General features: G+C 42.0%; 1 protein-coding gene across 1 annotated transcript in view; it reads left to right on the top strand.

Annotated features, from left to right (window-relative positions):
• Positions 1-12,540: 12,540 nt before the first annotated feature.
• The window catches only part of LOC124593945 (fl(2)d-associated complex component), a 550,167-nt gene continuing 535,810 nt past the window's right edge, over positions 12,541-26,897 (top strand). The window contains exon 1 of the mRNA XM_047132294.1: positions 12,541-12,729. Within this exon, the coding sequence (XP_046988250.1) occupies positions 12,541-12,729 (189 nt within the window). The remainder of the gene's footprint in view (positions 12,730-26,897) is intronic.

The following is a 26,897-nucleotide window of genomic DNA, read 5'->3' as shown; positions in this document are numbered from 1 at the left end:
CTGGTCGCATGCCCAAGTTATGCCTATATTTTTAAAAATGGTGCTAGAAACAGGTTTGAAAATTGTAAGGGATTAAGAGTTTCGAATACAGGACATAAAAGATATGCATGAAAATTAAATAAGAGTACGAACTGCCACAGATGTTTACTAGAAGAACAAAACGGTTGGAGAAAGAGAAGATTCTGTACAGATACCACTTTCACAGTTAATGAGATAACAGAAACTGAGAAGGGAATATAAACTTGAAACTTATATAATTTTTATTTGTTGAAAGAATCAGCAACTAGCTACATGCAATAAATTTTATTTCTTTACCGGATTCAAGTATCTAGTGCCCTTCTTCAGAAGATCGGTATTTTCGCATCATTACATTAGCGAGCGTCAAGAAAAGGCAGTAATATGCAGCATATTACATGTAGATCATTGTGCAGCAACAAATTGGTGCATGCATTGTGATCCACATGATTACAGTAATATGCTGCATACACCTGCTTATTTTTATCACTCACTAATAATGCGATAATTCTAATTTTCTGAAGAAAAGCGCTAGTCCTGAAACCGGTAAAGAAAGAAAATTTCTGTCGTGCAGCTGGTTGCTGATTTTTTCAACAAATACACTTACAGTTGCACAAAATGGACAAAGTACGAAGTATATTTTTTATTGATTACGAAAAAGCATTCGACCGAGTAAGTAGAGAAACATTATGAGAAATCATGACTCGAAGAGGATATCCGAACCATCTCTTTAAAGTACTGAAATATGTACAATTATGAAGACACAACAATCAGTGTGTGTGCTGGAAACGTGGAGGCATAGTAAAAAGATACCTATTAACCTAGGTGCAAGAAATGGAGGGAATTGATGTATAGAATTAGAAGAGAAGCATAAGACGATGCTGTTCGTTGAGGGTCAGATTGTTATAAGTAAAAGTGAAGAAGAGCCGCAAGAACGACATATATGTTACAGAAGTAATATGAGAAGATATTTTAAAACTTCCATAAATAAGTAAAAAATAGTAGCCTTAATAGGTAAACATACTGTTACAACCAAAATTGTTATCATTGATACCATATTAGAACAAGTCATTGTTTTGCTTATTTAGTCACATATGTCAGTTACAAATGTGAAAAGGATTTTCAACGCCATACCTATCTTCCAGAAAACATGCGGCAGAATAAACAGAAGGCTAGAAACTAAAACCAGAAAAACATGAACGAAATTCTACAAAGTAATGGCAGCGCTTGTTTTCCGTGGTGGATCTCAAAATTGGAACTTATCAGAAGCTAATAAAAACTAGATACAAGCCGCCTAAATGATATCTTAAGAACAATAAAAAGATATGTTGTTTCAGACACCATTTCAAATGAAAAACAAGGGAAGATCTGGGAATACAATTGTTTGAAGAAAAAACTGTAAAGTGATTGAATGGTGCAAATGGCTCTGAGCACTATGGGACTCAACTGCTGAGGTCATTAGGCCCCTAGAACTTAGAACTAGTTAAACCTAACTAACCTAAGGACATCACAAACATCCATGCCCGAGGCAGGATTCGAACCTGCGACCGTAGCGGTCTTGCGGTTCCAGACTGCAGCGCCTTTAACCGCACGGCCACTTCGGCCGGCAAAGTGATTGAAGACAGCATGTTGATACAATGTCGAAGAAGAACAGTGTTGTACTGTAGGTCCAAGGAAACAAGACAACCGTCAAGACCAAGTAAAAGGCTGATAAGTTTTCAAGTCCAAACAGGCAACACTGCCTAATCCATTTAGTGCAGAAGAAGAAGTTTTGTTTACATACCTGAGGATAGTTCATGCTAAATCTAAACCAGTCATTTAAAAAATTAATACAATTAAGACGGATAATAAACCGGTCTGAAAAGTGGTGATTTCGGTTTTGTTGTCCAAGGACATTATGTCAATTTTTGCAAACTTTAGCTTGACATTGTAGTCCCGCCAACCGCTTTGTGAGTCTCGTTCAGGGACCACGGAAAATAGAAGTAGTAAGAAGGAGTTTGTAGTAGAGTCAGCTGGTAGCTTCCGTTTCAGTCACTGAGGCAGGACTTCGAAGCGAATGGGACGTTCATCTTCATCTTCACGGCTACACTGCAAATTACCTTTAAGTGCATGGCAGAGGGTTCATCGAACCACCTTCACACTGCTTGTCTGTTATTCCACTCTCAAACAGCTCACGGAAAAATGAACAACGATATCTTTACCTGCGAGCTCTGTTTCCCTTTATTTTCCTATGTACTCGTAGATAGGCGTCTACAAATATTTACGTATTCGGAAGAGAAATTTCGTGAGAAGATTCCGCTACAACGAGAGACGCCTTTGTTTTAATGATGTCCAATCCAAGTCCTGTATCATGTCCGTGACACACCATCCCCTATTTTTCGATATTACAAAACGTTCTGCCTTTATTTTATCTTTCTCGACTTACTACGATAACTCTCTCTGGCAAGGATACCAGACCGCGCAACAGTACTCCAAAAGGTGACGGACAAGTGTAGTGCAGGCAGTCTCTTTAGTAGACCTGTTACAGCTTCTGACCGTTCTGCCAATAAAATGCAGTCTTTGGTTCGCCGTACTAACAACATATTATGTGCTCTTTCCAGTTTAAGCTATTCGTAATCGTAATTCCTCGGTATTTAGTTGAACTTACGACCTTTAGATTTGATTGATTTATCGTGTAACCGAAATTTAACGGATTACTTTTAGCACATATGTGGATGACCTCATACTTTTCATTATTTAGATTAATTTGCCAATTTTCACACCATGCAGATGTCTTATCTAACTCGTTTTGCTGTTGGTTTTGATCTTTTGACGACTTTACTGGACGATGAAGGACATCAGGATCTGCAAACAACCTAACGTGGCTTATCATATTGTCTCCTAAATCGTTTATATACCGGGTGATCAAAAAGTGAGTATAAATTTGAAAACTGAATAAATCACGGAATAATGTAGATAGAGAGGTACAAATTGACACACATGCTTGGAATGACATGGGTTTTATTAGAACCAAAAAATATAAATGTTCAAAAAATGTCCGAGAGATGGAGCTTCATCTGATCAGAATAGCAATAACTAGCATCACAAAGTAAGACAGAGCAAAGATGATGTTCTTTACAGGAAATGCTCAATATGTCCACCATCATTCCTCACCAATAACTGTAGTCGAGGAATAATGTTGTGAACAGCACTGTAAAGCATGTCCGGAGTTATGGTGAGGCATTGGCGTCGGATGTTGTCTTTCACCATGCCTAGAGATGTCGGTCGATCACGATACACTTGATACTTCAGGTAACCCCAAAGCCAATATTCGCACGAACTGGGGTCTGGGGACCTGGGACGTCAAGCATGACGAAAGTGGCGGCTGAGCACACAATCATCTTTCACGCGTCTAGCAATACTTTTTTTGGTTCTAATAAAACCCCATGTTATTCCAAGCATGTGTGTCAATTTGTACCTCTCTATCTACATTATTTCGTGGTTTATTAAGTTTTCAAATTTATACTGACTTTTTGATCACCCGGTAGTTATGGTACGGCAGAGGGGCTATAACACTACTTTGGGGAACGCCAGACATCACTTTTTTTTACTAGACGACTTTCCGTCAAATACATACAAACTGTGACATCCCTGACAAGAAATCACGAAACCGGTCGCATAACTGAGACGATATTTCGTAAGCACGCAATAGGATTGGTTCAAATGGCTCTGAGCACTATGGGACTCAACATCTGTGGTCATAAGTCCCCTAGAACTTAGAACTACTTAAACCTAACTAACCTAAGGACATCACACACATCCATGCCCGAGGCGGGATTCGAACCTGCGACCGTAGCAGCCGCGCGATTCCTGACTAAGCGCCTAGAACCGCTAGACCACCGCGGCCGGTCGCGCAATAGGATTACAAACCGTTTGCGACGTACGGTGTCAGAAGCCTTATGGAAATCTAGAAATACGGAATCAATTTGAAATCCCTTGTTATTAGGACTCAACATTTCATGTGAGTGAAGAACTAGTTGTATTTCCAAGAACGATATTTTAAAATCCATGTTGACTGTGCGTCAATAGACCGTTCTCTTCGAGGTAATTCATAATGTTTGAACACAACGTATGTTCCAAAATCCTGCTGCACATCGACGTTAACGAAATAGGCCTGTGACAGTGGATTACTCCTATTGCCTCACGTTAGTGGGTTATCCGGTAGCAACCTGCATAGTAACTGCACTTTCTCCAAATGGTCTGCTGGTACCTCATGCGGTATGTTAGACGAGACCAAAGCACAATTCAATATAACAGTTCTGGACATGAGATAAAGACCATTTTGAAATTCTAGAGTCTGGCAGTTGATGACGTACTGTCTAAACTAACTCCAGCACAAAAAGATGTTCCTAACAGCTTGTGATGATACGCATAAAAACGTCTTTGTGGAGCAAAACCAAAAGATGATTCTGCGACAATTTTTGCGACTGCCTGACGCGTGCCTAGCGGAATGTGGCGTCACGGCACGGCGGGCAGCGATCCATTTGCGTCCCGCCAGACGGAGGCACGCTCCGGCTGTGACGACAGAAGCGCTCGCCCGGCGCTATTTTTAGCCTCGCTGTTCGCTCTCGGCGTGCGTATATCTGATGGCTACGCTTGCGCCGCGCCAGCCGTGCGTGGCACAGTGTGTGGCCTGCCTCAGCAGCGCAGCAGTGACGTCACGAGTCACGTGACGGCCGGGACTTCCCCGGCGCGATCAGCGCGCGTCACATTCCGGTCGCCCTAGGCTGTTGCCCTTTCCGCTTTCGCTTGCTTTCTCTGTCCAGCGCACAGACAAATGCCACGTTAAGTTTAAATTTTCCAGCGTTGTCCTTCTATTTGTGAAAGAGTCACTCAAGCTGAACGAATAAGTCGTGTATTCTGTTGCAAGGGTATTTCAGAATATTATCATGAAAAAAAAAAAATTGAGTACTCTTCCACGTTAAAAAAATGAATAAAATTAAACTAAAATAAAAATTAAAAATACACGTCGCTTGTTGTTACGAGAAATTTTACAGTAAAGTTTCACTAAAATATTGTAAAGAAGGTTTTGTGGCGGCATTCGTAGCGACAAGCAATTCGCTGTAGAAACGGCTTACGAAGTCACCGCCACACTTTTAATAGCGGGCCGACCGGTCCGCTGGAACAGTGAACAGAAAGATGAAAACCCAAACACTCTGATTAAATAAAAGTCGGTACTTATCTTTATTAACGAAGATACAGAACACAGTAGTGGACTCCGTGTCTACAGAGATCTGTCTAGTTCGAGTCGGAGCGGCTAGGTCAGCGTCGGCTGACGACAAACAACAACTCTGCTGCGATGAACACACAACTGACTAGCAAGTACACAATTCGGTGGCGAGTATACAACTGAGCGGCGAATACAGAACACAGTAGTGAACGCCGTGTCTACAGAGATCTGTCTAGGTCGAGTCGGAGCGGCTGGGTCAGCGTCGGCTGACGACAAACAACAACTCTGCTGCGATGAACACACAACTGACTAGCAAGTACACAATTCGGTGGCGAGTATACAACTGAGCGGCGAATACAGAGCTGTCCTAGCGCTCGCGACTCCAGCGCTTAAGAAACCAGAAGCCAGCGGTGGCGCGCGCAGACTTGCGGCGATTTCCTGTCTCGCTGGCGCTGCTTATGCGGACGGCGTCCGGACTTTGATGCTGCCAACCTTTTGGCAGCGGGCTCGGGTGGCATTACTGGCTAGGATATAACAGAAGGTATTTCAAGTACATGCACTGTGATCTTTTTGTTGAGATAACTCATTGCTTTCAAATACATCTGCAGTAACGACACATTTTTAAAATGGAAAATTCTACCCGAAATTTTATTCTTAAAATTTCGTCAGTCTCTACTTAACATCATTTACTTGCATATTGACTCAATTTAACATGGATTAACTTAACACTGCTCACTTTCTGCGCGAATTAACGAAACAAATCTCTCCAAAACACCAATTTAAAAGGCTGCAGTTCTATCATTTTTTTAGGTTAAGACCGGTATTAACGCTTTTTTGCAGTAATAAAGTATAGCAACCTCGGAACTAAATTTATGATTCAGCGCAATAAAAAATTAATTTTAGCAATCATCTTACTACTGCAAGCAGACAATTTTAAGGATGACCCTTAATATTCCTTCCATCAATCTCTCACGTAAACAATGGTAAGGGATACAATTTAACATGGTATATCTGCTTAAATAAACACATTTCTTTGATTAGAAACGATATTTGAAGGTGTTTGCCTTCATGAACATATTCAGAATCTTTATCTCAGGCGTATTTATTCACATCGTCCTCAGATTCGTACACACCATACCTGAAAAGCATTTTGCTAGCACAACCACCGCATATGATACTATCACCGGCAACCATGTTTTTGGCACCTACCACTGTGTACATGCACGCATACCGACAAAATTTTCATTAGCGAGAATCTGAAATTTGAGACAGAGGTGTCATACTCTGTTTATTGCGTAACTGTTAACTACTATGAATGAAGCACATTACTTACCATGTTTTACAAGCAGTAGCTCTGTTTCATATTGACTGTCAGTTACCATTGTTTACAGCTGAGCTCTTCGATTATAGGACCGTCTACATTCAAAGACTAAAATCCCTCTTATCTACAGTATCTAATCAGTATCATAAGGAAATCTATCAATGGACACTAATAAGTGGTGTGCCCACCCTTCACCTTTATGGTAGCTTGAACTCGACTGGGGTGTCATTGAATGAGGTTTTCTGAATGTCTGATGAAATCCGTCAGGCTATAGCGAGCCTGACATTGCATTCATTAACCACGTGAATTAATTTCGTAATGCAATATGCAGATTTTCTGTTGATGTAACGCATGATTAACGTGGATCTGATTCGTATATGGGACAGGAATAATGACTGCAGAAATTACTCTTTCCTAGTTTGTAATGTTTCTTTCTGTAGTGAGTCTGCATTGTAGAATAAGCGTTAGAAATGTATGTGGCGAGCAGAGTTGTGAGGGACGGGAAATATTCTCCGTGGTTCGACAACCATGTTAGAAAACTGCTACGAAAACAAAGACTGCTCCACTGCAAATTTAAACGTAGCCAAAACCTCATCAACAAACAAAAGCTAAACGAAACAAAAATTAGCGTAGAACCATCTGTGAAGAGTTCAATGAATTCGGATGTAAAATTCTGTCTGCCTACTTGACAGAAAATCCTAATAAGTTTTGGTCGTACGTTAAATTAGTAAATAGAACGAAGCCATCTGTAAACACTCTTTGACGGTAACGGTAGCGAAACGGAGGACGACAAAGAATTGGCCGAAATACTAAACTTCTTACAGAACTGTTTCACAGGGAAAAATCGAGCTGTAGTACCTCCTTTAAATGGTCGCACGAATAACAAAATGACAGGTATCGAAAAAAAGTGACCATGGGGTAAAAAAGGACCTGAAATCGCTCAACAGAGGGAAGGCCACTAGAGCTGACGGGACAATTCTACGTACGGTATACAATAGAACTTGTTCCTCTTCTAGCAGGTGCCTATTGTAAGTCTTTGATGCTGAAGATTGAGAAAAGCGCAGATCATTGCCGTGTTCAAGTATGGTCGTCGCACAGACGCACAGAACTATAGACCTTACCTTTGACGTCGGTCAGTTGTAGAATTTTTGATCATGTTTCACGTACGCTCTCGTATTATGACACTTCTGGTATGACATTTATGGAGATCGTGTGAAAAATAGATCTCTCTATTCGTCGACGAGAACCAGAAAGCAGTAAATATAGGCATCCAGGTAGATGAAGTGTTCCTTGACTTCCTCAAGAAATTGGGTACAGTTCCACACTGTCGCCTTATGAACATAATACGAGATACGAGATCAACTGTACGATTACACAGAAGAGTTTCTACCAAACGGAACACAGTTTGTAATTGTCAATGGAGACAGGTCTTCAGACGTAAAAGTGACTTCTGGCATACTCGAAGCAGGGTTTACATTAAGTCCGGAAACACTCTCAGTTATTAATTGCACAAGAACCAAACATTGTACAGATATCACTCTCTGAATTTTTTTTTTCATTTATACCGCCACAGCGTAGTTTTGTAATTTGCCGATAGTCAGTGCTATTCACAAACATGGCCGTGCTACAGAAGGGGACAGTTGTTTCATGAAATGGCCTCCCCTATCATCAGATCTCACTCCGTGTGGCTTTTTTCTGCGGGGAGACATTAAAGATCTGGTGTATGTACCGCCTCTACCATGTGATGTAGCAGAGCTCGGGGAGAGAATACGGGAAGCGACTGCCACAGTCGACGATGCCATGCTGGGACGGGTATGGCAAGAATTCGATTACCGTATTGATATCTGCCGGGTCACTCATGGTTCGCATATAGAATTTTTGTAAAAAAAAAAAAAAAAAAACTTTCAGAGTTTCTCTTCAAAATGCAATATGCACGACATCTCTACAATGTTTAGTTCTTGTGCAATCTCTCTCTTTCTGAGCATTAATCCCGACTCGCGAGGTCTGCTGGTTAGTCGGATGTGGCATGTAAATTATAAAGGGTGGCCGGGTGCCCTTCCTGTCGCCAGTTTAGTTCTTGTGCAATAAATAATTGAAACTCTTCCCGGACTTTATGTACACCCTGCCTAATATCGTGTAGGGCCCCCGCGAGCTCGTAGAAATGCCGCAACACGACGTGGCATGGAGTCGACTAATGACTGAAGTAGTGCTGGAGGGAACTGACACCACGAATCCTGCAGGGCTGTCCATAAATCCGTAAGACTAACAGAGGTTGTAGATCTCTTCTGAACAGCATGTTGCAAGGCATCCCAGATATGCTCAATAATCTTTATGTCTGAGGAGTTTGGTGGCCAGCGGAAGTGTTTGAATTCAGAAGAGTGTCCCTGGAACCTCTCTGTAGCAATTCCTGCTGGAATTTACCAAGTCCGTTGGAAAGGACAATGGACATGAATGGATGCAGGGTGCTTACGTACGTGTTACCTGTCAGAGTCGTAACTGGACGTATGAGGGATCCCATATCACTACAACTGCACACGCCCCACACAATTACAGAGCCTCCACCAGCTTGAACAGTCCCCTGCTGACAAGCAGGGTCCATGGATTCATGAGGTTGTGTCCATGCCTGTAAAGGTCCATCCGCTCGATACAATTTGAAACGAGACTCGTCCCACCAGGTAAGATGATTCCAGTTATCAACAATCCAGTGCTGGTATTGACGGGCCCAGGCGAGGCGTAAAGCTTTGTGTCGTGCAGTCATGAAGGGTACACGAGTGGGCATTCGGCTGCGAAAGCCGGTATCGGTAACGTTTCGTCGAATGGTTTGCACGCTGACACTTGCTGATGACTTTGAAATCTGCAGCAATCTGCGGAAGGGTTGCACTTCGGTCACGCTGAACGATTCTGTTCAATCGCCGTTGGTCCCGTTCTTGCAGGATCTTTTTGCGGCCGCAGCGATGTCGGAGATTTGATGTTTTACCGGATTCCTGATATTCACAGTACACTCGTGAAATGGTCGTACGGGAAAATCCGCATTTCATCGCCACCTCGGAGATGCTGTGTCGTATCGCTCGTGCGCCGACTGTAACACCACGTTCAAACTCACTTGAATCTTGATAATCTGAGATTATATCAGCAGTAACAGATCTAACAACTGCACCAGACTGTTGTTGTCTTACATAGGCGTTTCAGACCTCAGCGCCTTATTCTTCCTGTTTACATATCTCTGTATTTGAATACGCACGCTTATACCAGTTTCTTTGACGCTATCGTATATAATTTTGCAACATATACGGGTCGATCAGAAAATGTCTGAAACGCTCGTAGGGTTGTTGCAGTGCAGGTTGCACTAGAACATAAATGTTTAAAAAAAAAGAAATTAGATACGTTGCGCCGATTCCAAGTTATTTAGCAATGAAATTAGGCAGCCAGGTACTCGTCCGCACATACTCAAGTGTCAGCTATGCAAACAAAGCACTCGCTGGGCAATGCTGCCCCTGGCGGGCAACTTGAATGTGAGTGCGCGACGCCGCCATTGGTTAATATCAATGCTACACGACTGACTATTGAAATTTCTACACCACGAAGATAACGTGCTAGAGACGCGAAATTTAACCGACAGCAAGAAGATGCTGTGATATGAAAATGATTAGCTTTTCAGAGCATTCACACAAGGTTGGCGCCGGTGGCGACACCTATAACGTGCTGACATGAGGAAAGTTTCCAACCGATTTCTCATACACAAACAGCAGTTTACCGGAATTGCCTGGTGAAACGTTGTTGTGATGCCTCCTGTAAGGAGGAGAAATGCGTACCATCACTTTTCCGACTTTGATAAAGGGCGGATTGTAGCCTACCGCGATTGCTGTTTACCGTATCTCGACATTGCTGTTCCCGTTGGTTGAGATCCAATGACTGTTAGCAGAGTATGGAATCGGTGTGTTCAGGAGGGTACTACGGAACGCCGTGCTAGATCCCAACAGCCTCCAATCACTAGCAGTCGAGATGACAGGCATCTATTCTGCATGGCTGTAACGGATCGTGCAGCCACGTCTCGATCCCTGAGTCAACAGATGGGGACGTTTGCAAGACAACAACCATCTGCACGAACAGTTCGACGACGTTTGCAGCAGCATGGACTATCAGCTCGGAGACCATGTCTACGGTTGCCCTTGACGCTGCATCACAGACAAGAGCGCATGAGATGATGTACTCAACGACGAACCTGGGTGCACGAACGGCAAAAGGTCATTTTTTCGAATGAATCCAGGTTATGTTTACAGCATCATGATGGTCGGATCCGTGTTTGGCGACATCGCGGTGAACGCACGTTGGAGCCCGAGGTTCTGCCTCCCTTAAGGACGTCAGTTCTGCTTGAGGTCTGGATCACAAGAGAGAGAAGCAACTGTTTCCTGCACTGTAGAACGCTCCAGCGTCCGCACACGAGACCTGTATCCTAGCCACACTATTGGCTAAAACCGATAGCGTGAATTCGCTAGCAATTCCAGCAGGTTTAACTGGAAGAACTGCCTCGGTTCCGGATGACAGGCAACTTGGGTCACGTGGGCACAGCGGAGATTGCTCTGGGAGAAAACTTGCAAAGATTTGAATGGACTTTGAAATAAAAAATTTTTAAACCAATTCCCTAAATTATCCTTGACTGGCTGCCAGCCTGTATATTCATATAGTATGTGAATGGGTCTGTGTACTCGTCAATAGTTCAGTCCCAGAAGCAGTTCGCAAGGTAGGAGAGAAGTAAAGCTGTGGCAGATGGTCTACATCTACATCTACATTTATACTCCGCAAGCCATCCAACGGTGTGTGGCGGAGGGCACTTTACGTGCCACATTATCTCCCTTTCCTGTTCCAGTCGCGTATGGTTCGCGGGAAGAACGACTGCCGGAAAGCCTCCGTGCGCGCTCGAATCTCTCTAATTTTACATTCGTGATCTCCTCGGGAGGTATAAGTAGGAGGAAGCAATACATTCGATACCTCATCCAGAAACGCACCCTCTCGAAACCTGGACAGCAAGCTACACCGCGATGCAGAGCGCCTCTCTTGCAGAACAGCAAGCTACACCGCGATGCAGAGCGCCTCTCTTGCAGAGTCTGCCTCTTGAGTTTGCTAAACATCTCCGTAACGCTATCACGCTTACCAAATAACCCTGTGACGAAACGCGCCGCTCTTCTTTGGATCTTCTCTATCTCCTCCGTCAACCCGACCTGGCACGGATCCCACACTGATGAGCAATACTCAAGCATAGGTCGAACGAGTGTTTTGTAAGCCACCTCCTTTGTTGATGGACTGCATTTTCTAAGGACTCTGCCAATGAATCTCGATCTGGCACCCACCTTACCAACAATTAATTTTATATGATCATTCCTCTTCAAATCGTTCAACACGCATACTCCCAGATATTTTACAGAAGTAACTGCTACCAGTGTTTGCTCTGCTATCATATAATCATACAATAAAGGATCCTTCTTTCTATGTATTCTCAATATATTACACTTGTCCATGTTAAGGGTCAGATGGTCGTGGGTCGTGTCTGGAAGGTGTCAGTCAGTGGAGCATTAGATCGTGAAAGACAAAGGTTCCGGTTTCGAGTACCGATCCAGCATATAGTTTTATACAGTTTCACGGTGCTAGAAAGTAGTGAGTCGCCACAACCGGCGGTCCACAGCGGGTGTACGCGCTCAGTGGCGCGCCGCGGGCGGCCGCAGTGTGCCCGTGCGCTACTGCAGCCATTGTTAGGGACGGCCGGGCGCCGGCCGGCTATCGAGCAGGGGGGCTGCAGCGCGGCTGCGCCGTATCGAGCGGCGCCCGCCCCCCGCCCCCTGCCCCCCTCCCGCTCCGACGCTCGGCGTCGCGACGCTCAGTGTGGGCCCGGCGGGCAGCGGAGTGGCAGCAGGCAGGCAGGCAGCGCAGCCGGCGCAGCGGACGCCGCGACAGCAGCCAGCAGACAGCGACAGCAGCAGACACCAGCCGCCCCCGCGCCATGCCGCCCCGCGGGCCCGCCCCCGCCGCCCCCGGCCTTTCGTCCTCCGCCTTCATGAAGCCGTTCGTGGTGCTGGCGCTGCCCGGCATGTACCTCTTCTACAAGTACAGCCAGTACCGGCGGCAGCAGCAGGAGCAGAACCGCCGCAAGGTCACCGAGCGCGAGCTGCAGCACCTCAACCACAAGATCGTGAGTACCACCTCCGGCGCTGACGATGTCGCGTGCCGCCGAAACGTCGCGTGCGCTGCCGCCGCTCCACAATCGAACTCGTAATCGTATTACTGTCCACGTGCGCAACATCTCCCTTAACAATGTCCACGGCGTCTGTAGTGAACCAAACAGTCGTGTCTCGAAGTAATTTTTAGAATTATACTCACTTTTCGTACAGGAAACAGCGAGATAGAGAATCCTCTACGAACTGTGTCACTGGCGGAGCAAAAGACAGACAACTAGGAAGTTATTTCTTTGATTCCGTCTCGCGTCACACCAAATTCTCCTGTGCACTTAATCAGTGACCATCGCCTAATCTGAAAACAGTCACACGGAACCCACAACTAAACCAAAGTCTAATGTTTAGATGTACAAGAATATTTAGGAGTCGCTTAAAAGTTGATAAATATCATACAGTTCAAACAATAGCACTGTGGGATGCATGATGCGATCGTTGTGGCAAACAAATGCTAATGTCACAAAAAATGCAGTCTATTTCCTCCGCTATCTCTATATTCAACTGTTACCAACATATCTGAGCTATCCTCTTGCCTGCATATATTTTTTCGGAGCTTAACCTCAAATACCTCCGGGACCGCTTGTCTGTTTCGCCACGTAAACATTGGCTCGGACAGAGTTTGCCCTGAGCACAAAGCCATGTCTCCACATTCTAATTTTCAAATTTACACACAGGGCACTGAAAGCTCAGTGTACAAAGAAAACACAACTGAAATGTTACCAAACTATTAATATTCGTTTTGTTTTACATTAGTCAGGACAATGCGTTAATAAAACTTAAAGATAAAACCCCGTCATGCGCATCTCCCACATACTGAAAAAAAAAGTGAATGCCGAACACAATGGAAAAAATATACAACGAGAATGCATGTCCGTCATAAATCACAATCACTCACCCTTGAGAAGACGTGATCTGGAACAAATCAGAGGGCAGAACCCATTAAGCTGATTTTGGCGATGAGACAATAACAAATCCGTTATCAGTTCTATTTTCCTCTTGTCAATGGCTTTCTGTGGTCATCAGAAATGTACACATTTTCATTAAAAAAGTAGTTCCTTGAATTTTTCGGCAGATAAAGAAAAGCCAAGAGAATTGAACATAAAGCAGAATAATAGTCCCCTTAGAGTTATTACCTTTTGTAGAAAACCTGTTTATATATTTTCTACATGTATTTTTGTCTGAACAGTTTATTTATCCTCATCACCGTGATGTTTTCCACAATCTGTCATGAGCAGTAGAGCATGCAATTGCTTTCTCCCTTCTGCATTCTTCGTCCTCTAAAAATACTCATACATTAGTAATTTACAACATAATGCATTTTGGGAACCGTTACCATATCTAGTATAATCCGTCTAGGCTGAGAGGCGATTTACCCACACATCAACTAGTTATCTTCTACAGTGACAAGTTGCGTGTTCTTTGTTGACTACACAGGAGTAAAGGCGGGGACAGTAACCAAGTGTCAGAGCACTATTTTTATGTGGGTATAATAGAATTAAAATTTTGTGAATAGGACTCTCACTTAGCTTCAAAACGCAGCAGCAATCTGTTTCTACGTATATGAAAGATGTCTTTATAAATGCCTGCCTGATGCAATGATTATGTTTGAACATTACCCTAAGTTTTTCCGCTATGGAAATCTAACGAACAGCGTCTAACTACACAGTTTATTCGGTTTTTATTGTTTGGAATCGTTGTTCACTTTATGATATTGCAAAACAAAAACTGTATATTTAACATATTGTAACATCCGCATCTCTTATTCCACGTAGTTATGTTATATGACGCTGAGCTATTCGTCTTGCGAACAGCTATAGCGAGTCAGAACTAAATAAAAAATAATTAGATGTTAAATGATTGTACGGCTGTCGTTTTTCAACTTTCCTTAAGTTTGTAATTTAAACGAATGACCGCTGCCAAGTAAATGAAATATCAAATGTTCAAATGTGTGTGTATACCTAAGGGACCAAGCTGCTGATGTCATCGGTCCCTAGACTTACACGCTACTTAAACTGACTTATACTAAGGGCAACACACACCCATTCCTGAGTGCCTCAAACCGCGCGGCTACTCCGCGCGGCATGAAATATTAGCTCGATTAATAAAACTCTTTGTTATGCCGTTTGTCTGTTTAGGAAACGGAGCGATAAAACCTTTTTTACTATGCAGAACTGAATCAACGTTCCATTTAGTACATGACATTGCAGATTTAAGTGCACATTCCCTTAAATACCGATGCATTTAATACGGCCGCCCGCCCTCAGGAGCCCAGTTCGTCAGCGCACCTGACGATGGTGACATGTCTGATCGCCGAAATATTGTGCCCGTAGGACACTATGGACGGGCAGTACACCCGTGGACTGTTCGAGCAAGAACTACGCCGGGAGAAACTGAAGAATCACACCGATGCATTTGTTCACTTTCGCCAATAACATGGCAATATTTGTCTATGTGTGTACATGACGATTATTCGATTTGTATAGTGTAACATGTTTCATCGAAAGCCTCTAGCGTGTAATTAAGGATTCGATTTTTCTGGCATCACTCTGAAGCTGCATTTTATGACCTGTAAGTAGTGCATTTGGGAAAAGAGCTTTCGGAACACGCAAGAAACCCGCACTGGCGAAGCTATAACGGAGATGGCTGGAATTCGCCTTCATCCGATATGTAGTGAAGTTTCAGTTGTGTATCTCCATCGTGTGAATATATGTGGGGAGTGCTTGTAGCGTGTAGTATTCTGTTTGCGCTGTTGTGGATGGAATGAAGGGACAGGGTTAAATCCGGTACATAGTGTACACGTCTCGACTATCACCAAGGGGCCATTCGTCTCCACCCAGCCGACGCATCGCCATCAATGGTGTCACATCTCTTCACTTCACCAGAGGTTTTCCAGTTGAAAATAAAATGTTCGGGTTGCAAATATCGCTTTCGAACAGGAATCGGAGAGATTATATCCATGCCGGTGGACAACTCACTTGCACATGTTGGCATCAGTGGAAACGGTGACAGGTCATTTTACGACCATACGCTCCAAGTCATGTGGGAGATATGTTTGGCAACTATTGAACTTTAGTCTTTTAATCAGTTCGTGCCTCATGCATCTTTAAAAGCAATGGGAAACTTTCATGCCTCAGACTTCAGTTGGAAATTGTAGGATCTTGATGTACATGATTCCATGCTTCTATTTTGGCAGTGTTCAATATAGTTCCTCATCGCACGGAAACATGGTGGAAACAGTGTAATTATTTAGTAGATAATTTGTGTAGTATTGGAATGTAGGCTAGTGTAATAGGTCAAAAAGTGAGTAAATCTAAACTGGACGTAATTTTTATGTTTGTAATACCCAAACCTCCTGATGTTAGACACTCTAGCGATACACAACGTTTGGTACCGATCTGAGTGTCGGACATCTGGAGGTATGTGCGTAAGCAGCGTTGTGACGTTGTAATATGTTGTTATTGTAATAGTCTATATTCCTAGAACTGGTCTGATTCAACATCCACGCTAGTCTGTCCCGTGCAAGCCTCTTCACCTCTGCATAACTACCGCAATCTGAATCCATATGAACCTGCTTCCTGAAAAATGCTGGTATTCTACAATTTTTAACCCTCATACTTCCCGCAATTAAGAAACTGTCGATTTATTGATGGTTCAAATGGCTCTAAGCATATGGGACGTAACATCTGAGGTCATCAGTCCCATAGACTTAGAACTACTTAAACCTAACTAACCTAAGGACATGACACACATCCATGACCCTAGGCGGGATTCGAACCTGAGACCGTAGCAGCAGCGTGGTTCCGGACTGAAGGGCCTAGAGCCGCTCGGCCACAGCGGCACACTGATTTCTTGATGCTTCAGAATACAACCCAACAACCAGTTTTCTCTTTTAGTCTAGCTATACTGTAAATTTCTTCCACCTCGAATTGAGAGAGTATCTCTTAATGAGTTATCCGTACTTCCCAAATAACTTTCCTCATCTTCTATAACATCGCACATCAGACTTCCCGTCATTACGAAATCTTCGATTCGTGATGCCTCAGTGTACATTCCAACAATCAGTTTCCTCTTTTAGTCTAGCTATACAGTAAATTTATTTCTGCACGAGTTGACTGAGTACCTCTTAACGAGTTTTCTGATCTTCCCAAATACCTTTCTTCATCTTCTACAACGTCCCATATCAGAACCTTCTGTTCCGTTCTGCTATATACTGTTCGTACTCCTCGTTTTACTTCCACACAAGGCTACACTTCAAATATTTAAGAGAAGACTTCCAAAGAGTTGTATTACTTATTTAACTTTTTCAAGCGAGCTTTCTTGCTGTTCACTTTCTGTATTTTATGTTTACTTTATTTCTACCTTCGTCAGTTACATTTCTGTCCAGATAGCAAAATTCGTCTGCTGCGTCTCATTTCCTACTCTAATTCCCTCAAAACCATTTGACATAAATTGATTACGCTCCTTTGCCCTTTTTTAGTTTTATTGGCGTCTGTGTATAAATTCTATTCCATTATGTAATATACTATTATTATCTGATCGATAGTCAGTCAATGAAGACTTATAGTCACACTTCAGACCTCTTTTACTATCAAGAGCTAGTCTACGAATTATTGCGCTCTTGGAATATATGCAGACAAAAATTATTGCCGATTTAACTATTGCACTGTCCCAGCTAAACCATGTGCTTACAACAAAGGGGTTACTAATTTTCCAAAACGTTGTATACGTTACGCATGTACTTATCGATCTGAAAATTTTATCAAATTAATCTACAGGTAAATAGTTGCTACAAAAATTTGGAAATTTTACCAAAAAACTTTTCAAATCAAAGTTACAAGTCAATATTTGCAATAAGAATGTCTCACTCTAGGTTTCACTACCAAAAATAAGAAAAATAAGCTTTATATGAAACCACAATGATTTTACATGAAACATAGAGACAGTTCATTAACCGCCAGGATTTCGATTTTTTTACTAACTTTTATTACGTATTTCCAAGCAAAACATTAATCTTCGGGATTTAAAAACTTGAATCGTCACTTTTGATGGAGATCGTATCACCAGGCAACTCCTGCACTGAAACACGTAAAAAAAAAAAAAAAAAAAAAAAAAAAAAAAATTAAAATACTATATCAGACAGTACACGGAATTTCATTCTTAAATATTTCCTGTAATTTTTGATAAGAGATATTAGGATACACGGTAGACAAGTCTTTTGTCAAGTCAGCTTGCAAAAGCGATTCACAGTATCAGCGCACTGAAGCTGAAACACAAATCCAAACACAATGGCGATCATGTCAATACTTCCGCCAAACAAACACACTTAGTAACGAAACACACGCTGCCCTAATCGGCAGTGAAATGAAACAAAACCAGTTACTGCTCTCTGTAATAAACCACTACTACAGCTAATTACTCGGCGGTTACACAATGTAGCATAGTTTCGAACAACTTATTAATAGCAATCAGTTACTACTACTAGCAGCTACAAATTTTCGATTTTACTCGAAGCGCTTCAGCTAGGTACTGTTAACTATTGTCATGTCAAAATAAGTCACGAGAATGAAATAATTAATCGGGATAAATTACGTACGCTACACAAAAGCGTATTTATAAATGGAAGAATTTATAAATAGGGAGACTTTTCCCCGAAGGAATGGAGTGTTGGCATCAACAGTTCCAACAGAAGCCGTTATGATTGTAGTGGTCTTTTCTGTGAGTTGCTGCGTGTCATAAGGAATATTCGTGCTGTTTCTGCATCATGCGCCTACAAGAAATATCATGATTCTATGTACATTATTTGATTTTAAGAGTACCAATACGCCTACGCTACAATGCATGAAGCCCAACACTTCTCGTATTATATTAATGATATTTAGTCCACGTCTACCTACGTGCAACTGAATAAACGAAATTTATGTTTTGTCAGAGGTATTTCACTGTGATACTGTTGTTGTGGTCTTCATACAAACACTGATCTGACGCTCCTCGAGAAGCTATTGTATCTTTTACAAGCCTCATCATAACTGAATTACTATTGCATCATACATCCACCTCAGTCTGCTTACTGTGTTCAAGCCTTGACCTCCCTCTACAATTCTTGTCCCCCTGTCCCCCATACACACACACTCGTCTTCGTTACGAAACTGACGGTTGCTTGATGCCTTATGATGTGCCATGTCAAAATATCGCTTCTTTTATTAATTAGTGCCGTAAATTTCTTATCTCCTCGATTCGATACAATACCTCCTCAATAAGTTTCCTTTAATTTACACCTATGGACACAAACCTTTTGTTAACAGATTACCGGTTTCGGTCTTTAATGACCATCATCAGATCTGTTTCATAAAAACAAAGTCCTAATGCACTACTTTGTTTTTATGAAGCAGATCTGATGATGATAATTAAAGACCGAAACCGGTAATCTGTTAACAAAAAGTTTGTGAACTTAGACGTAAGTTAAAGGAAACTTACTACATATACAGGTCACTGTCTTTTCGCGACAATGTCGCAGCTTGTGAAACCTTCTCATTAGTTGTCCATCATGCCCATCTAATAATCAGAATTGTTGTATAGCACTACATTTAAATCTCTTCCTGTCTGAATTTCTACCGTCCACGTTTCAGTTCCGTACAAGGCTACACTTCAGACACATACATTCAGAAATTACTTCCCATCACTTAAACTGGTATTCAATCTTCACAAATTTCTCACACTCAGAATTTTTTTTTCTTGCTACAGTCAATCTGCATTATATTCCGCTCTCATTTGGCTACCGTCACTTACTTTTCTGTCCAAACAGCAAAACCCATCTACTAATTTTAATGTCTCGTTTCCTAACCTAATGCCCTGAGGATCGCGTAATTTAATTCCACTGCATATTCACTTCTATTAAGGTTCACCTTACAGCCATTTTTAAGATGTTAACCATTCCATCCAACTGCCCTTCGAAATCCTTTGTCGTCTCTGACATAAATATATGCCATTGACAAACCTAAATGAATTTCGTCTCCCTGAAATTTAACTTCCTTTATAAATTTCTGCTTCTTTTTCCCGACTGACTGCCGCACAGGGTAGCTGCGCGGTCTACTTCGTCTTGTCACGGCTCGCGCGGCTCCACCCGTCGGAGGTTCGAGTCCTCCCTCGGGCATGGGTGTGTGTAGTGTCATTAGCTAAGTTAGATTAAGTAGTATGTATACCCAGGGACCGATGACGTCAGCAGTTTGGTCCCATAGGAACTTACCACAAATTTCCAAAATTACCAAAACTGATTTTTGACGTAGATACTGACTAACATGAAGGGTAGGCTGTAACGCTGACTCACTCACTTCTCAACAACTGCTTCCTATCCGGCAGTTACAACTGAATGCAACTTGCGTTTTATTCCCGTTGCCTTCAGAGTTTCAAAGAATGTATCTACCCCTACAAACCCTTGGTTTTCATTTGTTCAGCCTATTTTCTACGAAAAGGTGCAGTATTAGTATTGCCTCGCGTTTTCCTAAACGTCAACGCCACTCAAAGCGATAAGCCACGAAGGCAGTTCAATTCAGTCCAGTGGTAAGTTAAGGCATCTGCTAACGAGTAAATTGCATTTATTCAGTTCTACATCGGCAGACACCACGTAAAAAAAACATTAACATAAAATTAGTACCAGTTGAGGACACGCATAAAGACAAAATTTAGAGATGTTACTTTTTCCGTACGTTTATCACCGATTATTTTCACTGGTGTCCAAAATTAAAGCAAATAAATCACTATTTCCCTCTCCTGTGTCTAATTCACAATATAATCATACACACTCTCAACAGGTGTTCGTAACATCGTGTCCTGCACGGAAGATGGTATTCTGGTCAACGGACAACGACGTCAACGATGCCTTTCGGTCACCTATGAAACGAGATAGTGTTTGCCGTGTAGTCCCACATCACCTGTCGCTGCGTACACTGTCACAGACGGTGCGGTGTGTCACAGAGAAGGCGCTTACTAGGCTCTCTACGATGGAGTGCCATGAGAAGAATGGAAGCAAACTGATGTGGCCCGATGGCTTAATGTGAATCGTTCTGTTGTTTTTCGGATGTGGGGACAGTTTATAGAAATCGAAACTGTATCCCGGAAACCAGGTTGGTGACGACCACGAGTGATATCATCAGAAACAGAGGACATTTATTTGGCTGTAAGGGCACGACGGCACCACCGCCCTGCACGGCAGCTGGCATCTGACCTTGCAGCATCCACTGACCGTGTTGTATCGAGGCAAATGGTGTACAGAAGGCTTCGGCAGAATGGCCTTTATTGTCGGAGACATGCTGTATGTGCACCTCTGACGCGTCTTCACAGAAGGCAACGCCCAGAGTGGAGTCGTCAACAAGCCACCTGGACGGTCGAAGAGTGAGCCGATGTTCTTTCCTCAGCTGAATCCCGATTTGGTCTGGACAGTGATTCGCGACGGATTCGCGTCAAGAAGGAGGGTGGAACACGAACTCGGGACCCACCCATCATGGAAAGAGACTGATATCGAGGGTGATCCCTAATAGTGTGGTCGCGGATTACGTTCACCACCTTCTCTTTATGAAATTGTTCAGTTAAACAGGCAAGGTTTAACTATTGTCAGGTATTGAATTCCATAGAGCACGTCTGAGATGCACTAGGGACACAGGTGCCACCCCGTCAGCATCCACTAACCACTCTCCAAGACTTGCGAGCAGCTCTGCAGGAAGACTGGGCGTTATTGCCTCAACATGAGATTGATGACATCATTCACAGCGTGCCCCGTCGTTTGTCAGGCCTTTATTGCTGCCCGAAGTGGTCACACACCATACTGAGCACATTAACCAGTTGTAGGAATGTGTCTGTAAATCCGTTAAGTTGGAAAAAAAAACATGAACATTTTCGTCGACTCGTCGACCATCATGCATGTTGTAGTTGCTTACGTTCTGTATCCTTTACATTTTTTCTACTTCACTATTACCTGTTTCTACTGTTTTGTGTCAAAAGAAACGCAGCTTTGAAAATTTCGATTTGTTGCTTTACTCTAGTACATTTACTTGTGTTTAAATAGTTTATACACTAAAATCACTATTCACTCACTCATCGGAAACAACCAATTTGTGACTGATCTCTTATTCCGAAATAGTTTGTTATTCCCACCCTACGTTGCTGCTGACCGGGTGTACTGTGTTAGCACTAGGAGAAGAGGGAAGATATGGGTTTAATAACTGTCGGCGACTACATCTTTAGAGACGGAGCACATACTTGAAATGTGGAAGTATAGGCCACCCAACTGGCTGCATCTTTTTTAAAGCAACCATCTCGATATTTGCCTCGCTTGATGTTGGGAAAACTGCCGACAAGCTAAATCTAAATGGGGGGGACGGAGATTTGAACTGCCGTCCACCTGAATGCGATTTCAGTATCTTAACCACTTCGCGATGTTGTTCTAGTTTAGTTAACCACTGTAATGTAACGCAAAGTCAGTTAAACTAATGATCCTTAAAGGTTTCACATATGGCACCACTGCAACCCACCACGTGGAATGGACTGCGGTATTGTATCTCTGGTATCTTGTCTTACGAAAAAAATAGCGAAAGTAAATGGGAGATTTCGTCAGAGGTCGTCCCTGACTGCTGAATTAGCTGATTACCAACAAGCGAATTTTCACAGTCTCTTGTCTCACTGTAAGAAGCACTTCTTATTAATATGAATTTCCGTGGTAAATCGCAATGTAAACTGATTATACTGAGCGTAACTGCACTGCTGTTTTCTCTCTCGCAATTGGGAACGATTTTTCGAGTACAAAACAGACAGGAACGTCGTTGGTTAATTCGTAGTAGCTGGTATACGACTGCGAAAGCGCGTGAGTGGATTAACTCACTTCAGCCTTATTTTTTCGAAGACGTCATGGCGTGTGTTTACCAACATTATTGTAGCTTTTCTCTTCGGGAGCACCGACAGGCCTTGAGAAACGTACTGCGACCTTTTTTCCATAATTATTATGACAGTTAATGTACCAGTATTTGGCAGCTTCTTCCTGTAACCTGAAAACGACCGCAAAGTGCAAAACTGCCCTTTAGGGGGTGACAATATGAATTTTAACATTTGATTTTAATCATTAACAAGCAGGAGAGTACGTCACAGATATTATAAAAATAATTCTTATAACGGATACGACATTTCTGGGTGTCATTCCGAGACAGTCAGCGCCATTATTCTGATATTCAGTCTTATTAATAGCTTAATTTTTGTCGCACATTGCTGCGATAATCTACTCGGAAGTTATCTCCATTACATTACTGCATATCAGAGACGAACTCGGTAGAACAGTCGTTAAAGTGGCCTGCACTAAACTAATCAACAAGATACCCATGAACTTGAAACGGGGAACTAAAATAAAGTAAAACATTATTATGCTTCAACTGTTAAAATATTACATGGATTCTTTGACAAAAAATTCATTATTAGTATCGTACCGAAATACATACAAAATAAAAATCTTCCATTCTTAAGTGCTTAGACCATTAAATCGTTACTAACTGTTTGACATCCGCTATAGGATAGAGTCCTCTAGAAATCATCGAGTAATATACGGCTCTCAGTCATAAATATTCGTGTTGTTCCAAAATGTCTAATGTCACCTACTAACCTTCCATTAAGTAGTCGCTCTGGTCTTTTATTTCCTTGAAACGTAGCAAACCATTTACTTGATCCATCTTGCAACTATTCACCTGCTATGTCTACCTCCAGTCCATTGTCGTCGCTGTTATAATTATGGAATACCCTTCAGTCTGTTTCTCAATCTATTCCTTATTTTCTAAAACATTCTGATATCTGTTCGCTGAACAAGTCCAAGTTTCTCATTATTTTCGTATTACAATTCCCTGTCTCAATACCAGAAGACAAAACTGATGTTACGCATATATGGTAAACCGTAAATTTCAGACACAATGCAAGCTTCATTTTGAAAATTATATATAGAATCACTTCATTTTTGCTATTTTCTTTGTTTCATTTGCTGACCGTACAGTCGTTTCCTTCAACTTCCACAAGTAACTCATGAACTGATTCTATGACTTCATGGTTAATTTCTATTATTTTCTTTCCGATGTTTGCATATTCAATATTTTCTATTAATGTAATTCATTGTAAGCCCACTTGAATCTTTGCTCCCTACTGTAAATACAAAAGCTTATCAACTGGTTCTACGATTTCAAGCTTAATCTGCATGTTTTCCTTTCGATGTGCTGAATACCCAACATTTTCTTCTCATTATAATTGAATTTGAGGCTTGTTTGCGTCTTCGTTTTGTTCCCTAATTCCTTTAGTTTTGAATCTCATTTGCACTTCTGGTTACCATGGTTATCAGAACTTCATCAGCGAAATGAAGGTGGTTCAGATACCTTCCTCGAGCACGTATGCGTCCTACTTTTCTCATTTTAGGGAGCCATCATTTTGATCCAGGAATGCTGAGAGTAGTATTGATGATCTGAAATTTCTTTACCTGACTCCACTTTCCATTATGAATTTTCACTATCATGTTGAATAACGAAACGTGTAGTATTAACACACATATATTCTTCAGTCTACTAATATTACTACAATTAATGATTTCTAAAGTCTGTTGGTAACGATTTAGTTGAAAATGAGTCAAAAGATTTTCCTAAATAAATACATCCCAGAAAAAGAGCGATTGTTACTCAGTGTTATGTTGCATATTTCCTGGTCACTAAATACGAATTTTCCATTGTGCTACATCAACAGCTAGGTCATATTTACCCTTTAAGCACATATTTTTTCCTCTGCCTGGTAAGAATTTTTGTAGTAACTTAAGCATCTTGATCATTGCAGGAAAAGTGTTGATAATTATTTCTAGCATCTTCTGAAGTGGAACAATTACAGTAGTGTTAAAGTATCATTGAACTGCCTTCTCTTACACATAACCTATGAAAAATTATGGAGTTCCATTTCTGCTACTTTTCCTTGTATTTTTAATCGTACATGTAAATATACATTAACTAATGTTCAGTTAATATTACTTAAATATCTGCATTGATACTAATGGGCAATATTACATTATAAACTAACATCTGCATCTAAGGTGGGGCACTGATCGACGATCTCCAGTAGTCAAAGCAATGGATCACAGAGGCCAATCAACCTCCAATTACCAGTATGGATTTTTACTCTCCAGTGGAACTTCCTGGCACATTAAAACTACGTGCGAGAAATGGACTAGAACAAGGGAACTTTGGCTTTCACCTTACAAACTGAGCTATCCAATATGACACGCAGTGCACCCTTTCATGATCTGGTGCATAGTTTTAGTATGCCAGTGAGTTTCAGACCTTTAATTACCTTGAAGCACACTCGTTAGCGGTACTATTCAACAAGCAGCGAGCCGAGCATGTGGATCCTGGAAAACCCGGGCCGCAGGCGAGGTGTAGTGGTGTGTCTGATGGCGTCGCCAGTCTGCTGTGTGCAGCATGCTGGTAGGGGCAGGGAACGGACTGCCCTGGACTACTGATGCGCTGTTACACCTGGCGGTGGGCATGCTCCCCATCTGCTCAGCTGTTACAAAGCTGACAACAGTTCCGCTCACTGGAGACACCCTCATCTGACTGATCGTTCACAGTCCAGTTTTTGCATTGTGGAGGAAAGTATCCACCCTGTCTATAGACAATCGGAGGAAGACAATTAAAAACTGTGAATGGTGAACTCAGAAAGGTGGCACACTGCTCACCGTACTGGAATCTCATCACAAAGGCGGTGGCGTTCAAATTCCAGTCCGACCATCACGACAGATTTTCTAGAATTTTCCCACATCATTCTCCATAAAGCACCCAATGTTGTGTGTGAAGGATGCTTTGAGCACTAATATTATTACTCCCCTTTCCTGTTCCACTCTCTGATGCATCCCAAGAAGAACGACTTTCGCAAGAGGTGTTATAAGCCTGAAATTCTCCCATTCTTCGCTTTTGCGAGATTAATGTGTCAGGAAGTAGAAGTTTGTCTGATTCCTTTTGGAACGTGCACTCTCTGAATTTTTAAATGTAAATTTTTGCACGATGCATAACTCGTCTCTTTATCTTCTGCCACATTAGTTTGATGAAAATGTTCATGACATTATTACCAATGAATCTGTCATGAATTTTGACACTTTTCATTGGATTTTATGTATCTTCTCTATTAGTTCTATCTCCTCAAGACCCCATACTGACAAGAAGTTCTTGAATTAAAAAAGTCCTGATGGTATCCTATTACAAGATTGTTGATGGACCACTAGATCATGTCACACCGTTTGGAGTGCCTGATGATGTAAACTCTAAAGTAGGGAATATGAATGGGAGGGCTCACTGAAGTTGCACAATGATGCAAAATCTGTAGTGGCGAATGTGAATAAAAGGGTTGTCAGAAAGTGCACTGCATCTGTGAAGGCAGTCACATACAAGATACCAACCAGATAATTTCTAGAACACCAATGAACTTCCAGTTCTGTAAAGAATTGAACTCCTTGTATAAAAGATTTCGAAACATCTGGTTATTTTACAAATGAGTTAATGTGTGAAGTATTTGATATTAAGCAAGTAAGAGAGAAAAAGTTTAGAAAAGGCTATAAATTGTGCTTAGAGTTGATTGGAAGCCGTTAAGTATTCTCATGATGAAACACTGAATATGTCTGGGTAATTTGCACTCCATTTTAATCGGAAGTTAGCCGCACATGTCAATGTTTATGATGTCATATCTCCTGAACAACGGCGCAGTTATGCGGTACATTCGTTTATATACGTAGAGGCTGTCTGCAAAGTGTGTTGCGAATAGAAATAGCAGTAAAGAAATAAAACCTCATGCCTAATGTTGAAGTTTCACAGCGCACCATTTTAAGCATGAGCTAGTTTTTCACAAATCACAATGTTTATGACGTCGTATCTCCTGATGTATGTCCCTTACAATGATATAATTTTGCAGGCGCAATCAATAGTATGCGTGTGGATACTGTCTACAAATTGTGTGTTTGCTGGAAGTCGCTAAATGCTCTGAATCTCAATTACTGAATGAATAAAGTCTGCATTTGCACGCCGTCGGTTGTCGGGCGGTGCGACGGGTGAGAGACACGTCTCCAGACACATTATCGCTG

Source organism: Schistocerca americana, chromosome 2 (assembly GCF_021461395.2).
Source record: "Schistocerca americana isolate TAMUIC-IGC-003095 chromosome 2, iqSchAmer2.1, whole genome shotgun sequence".
Taxonomy (NCBI): domain Eukaryota; kingdom Metazoa; phylum Arthropoda; class Insecta; order Orthoptera; family Acrididae; genus Schistocerca; species Schistocerca americana.
This window is presented reverse-complemented; position numbering and strand designations above follow the sequence as displayed.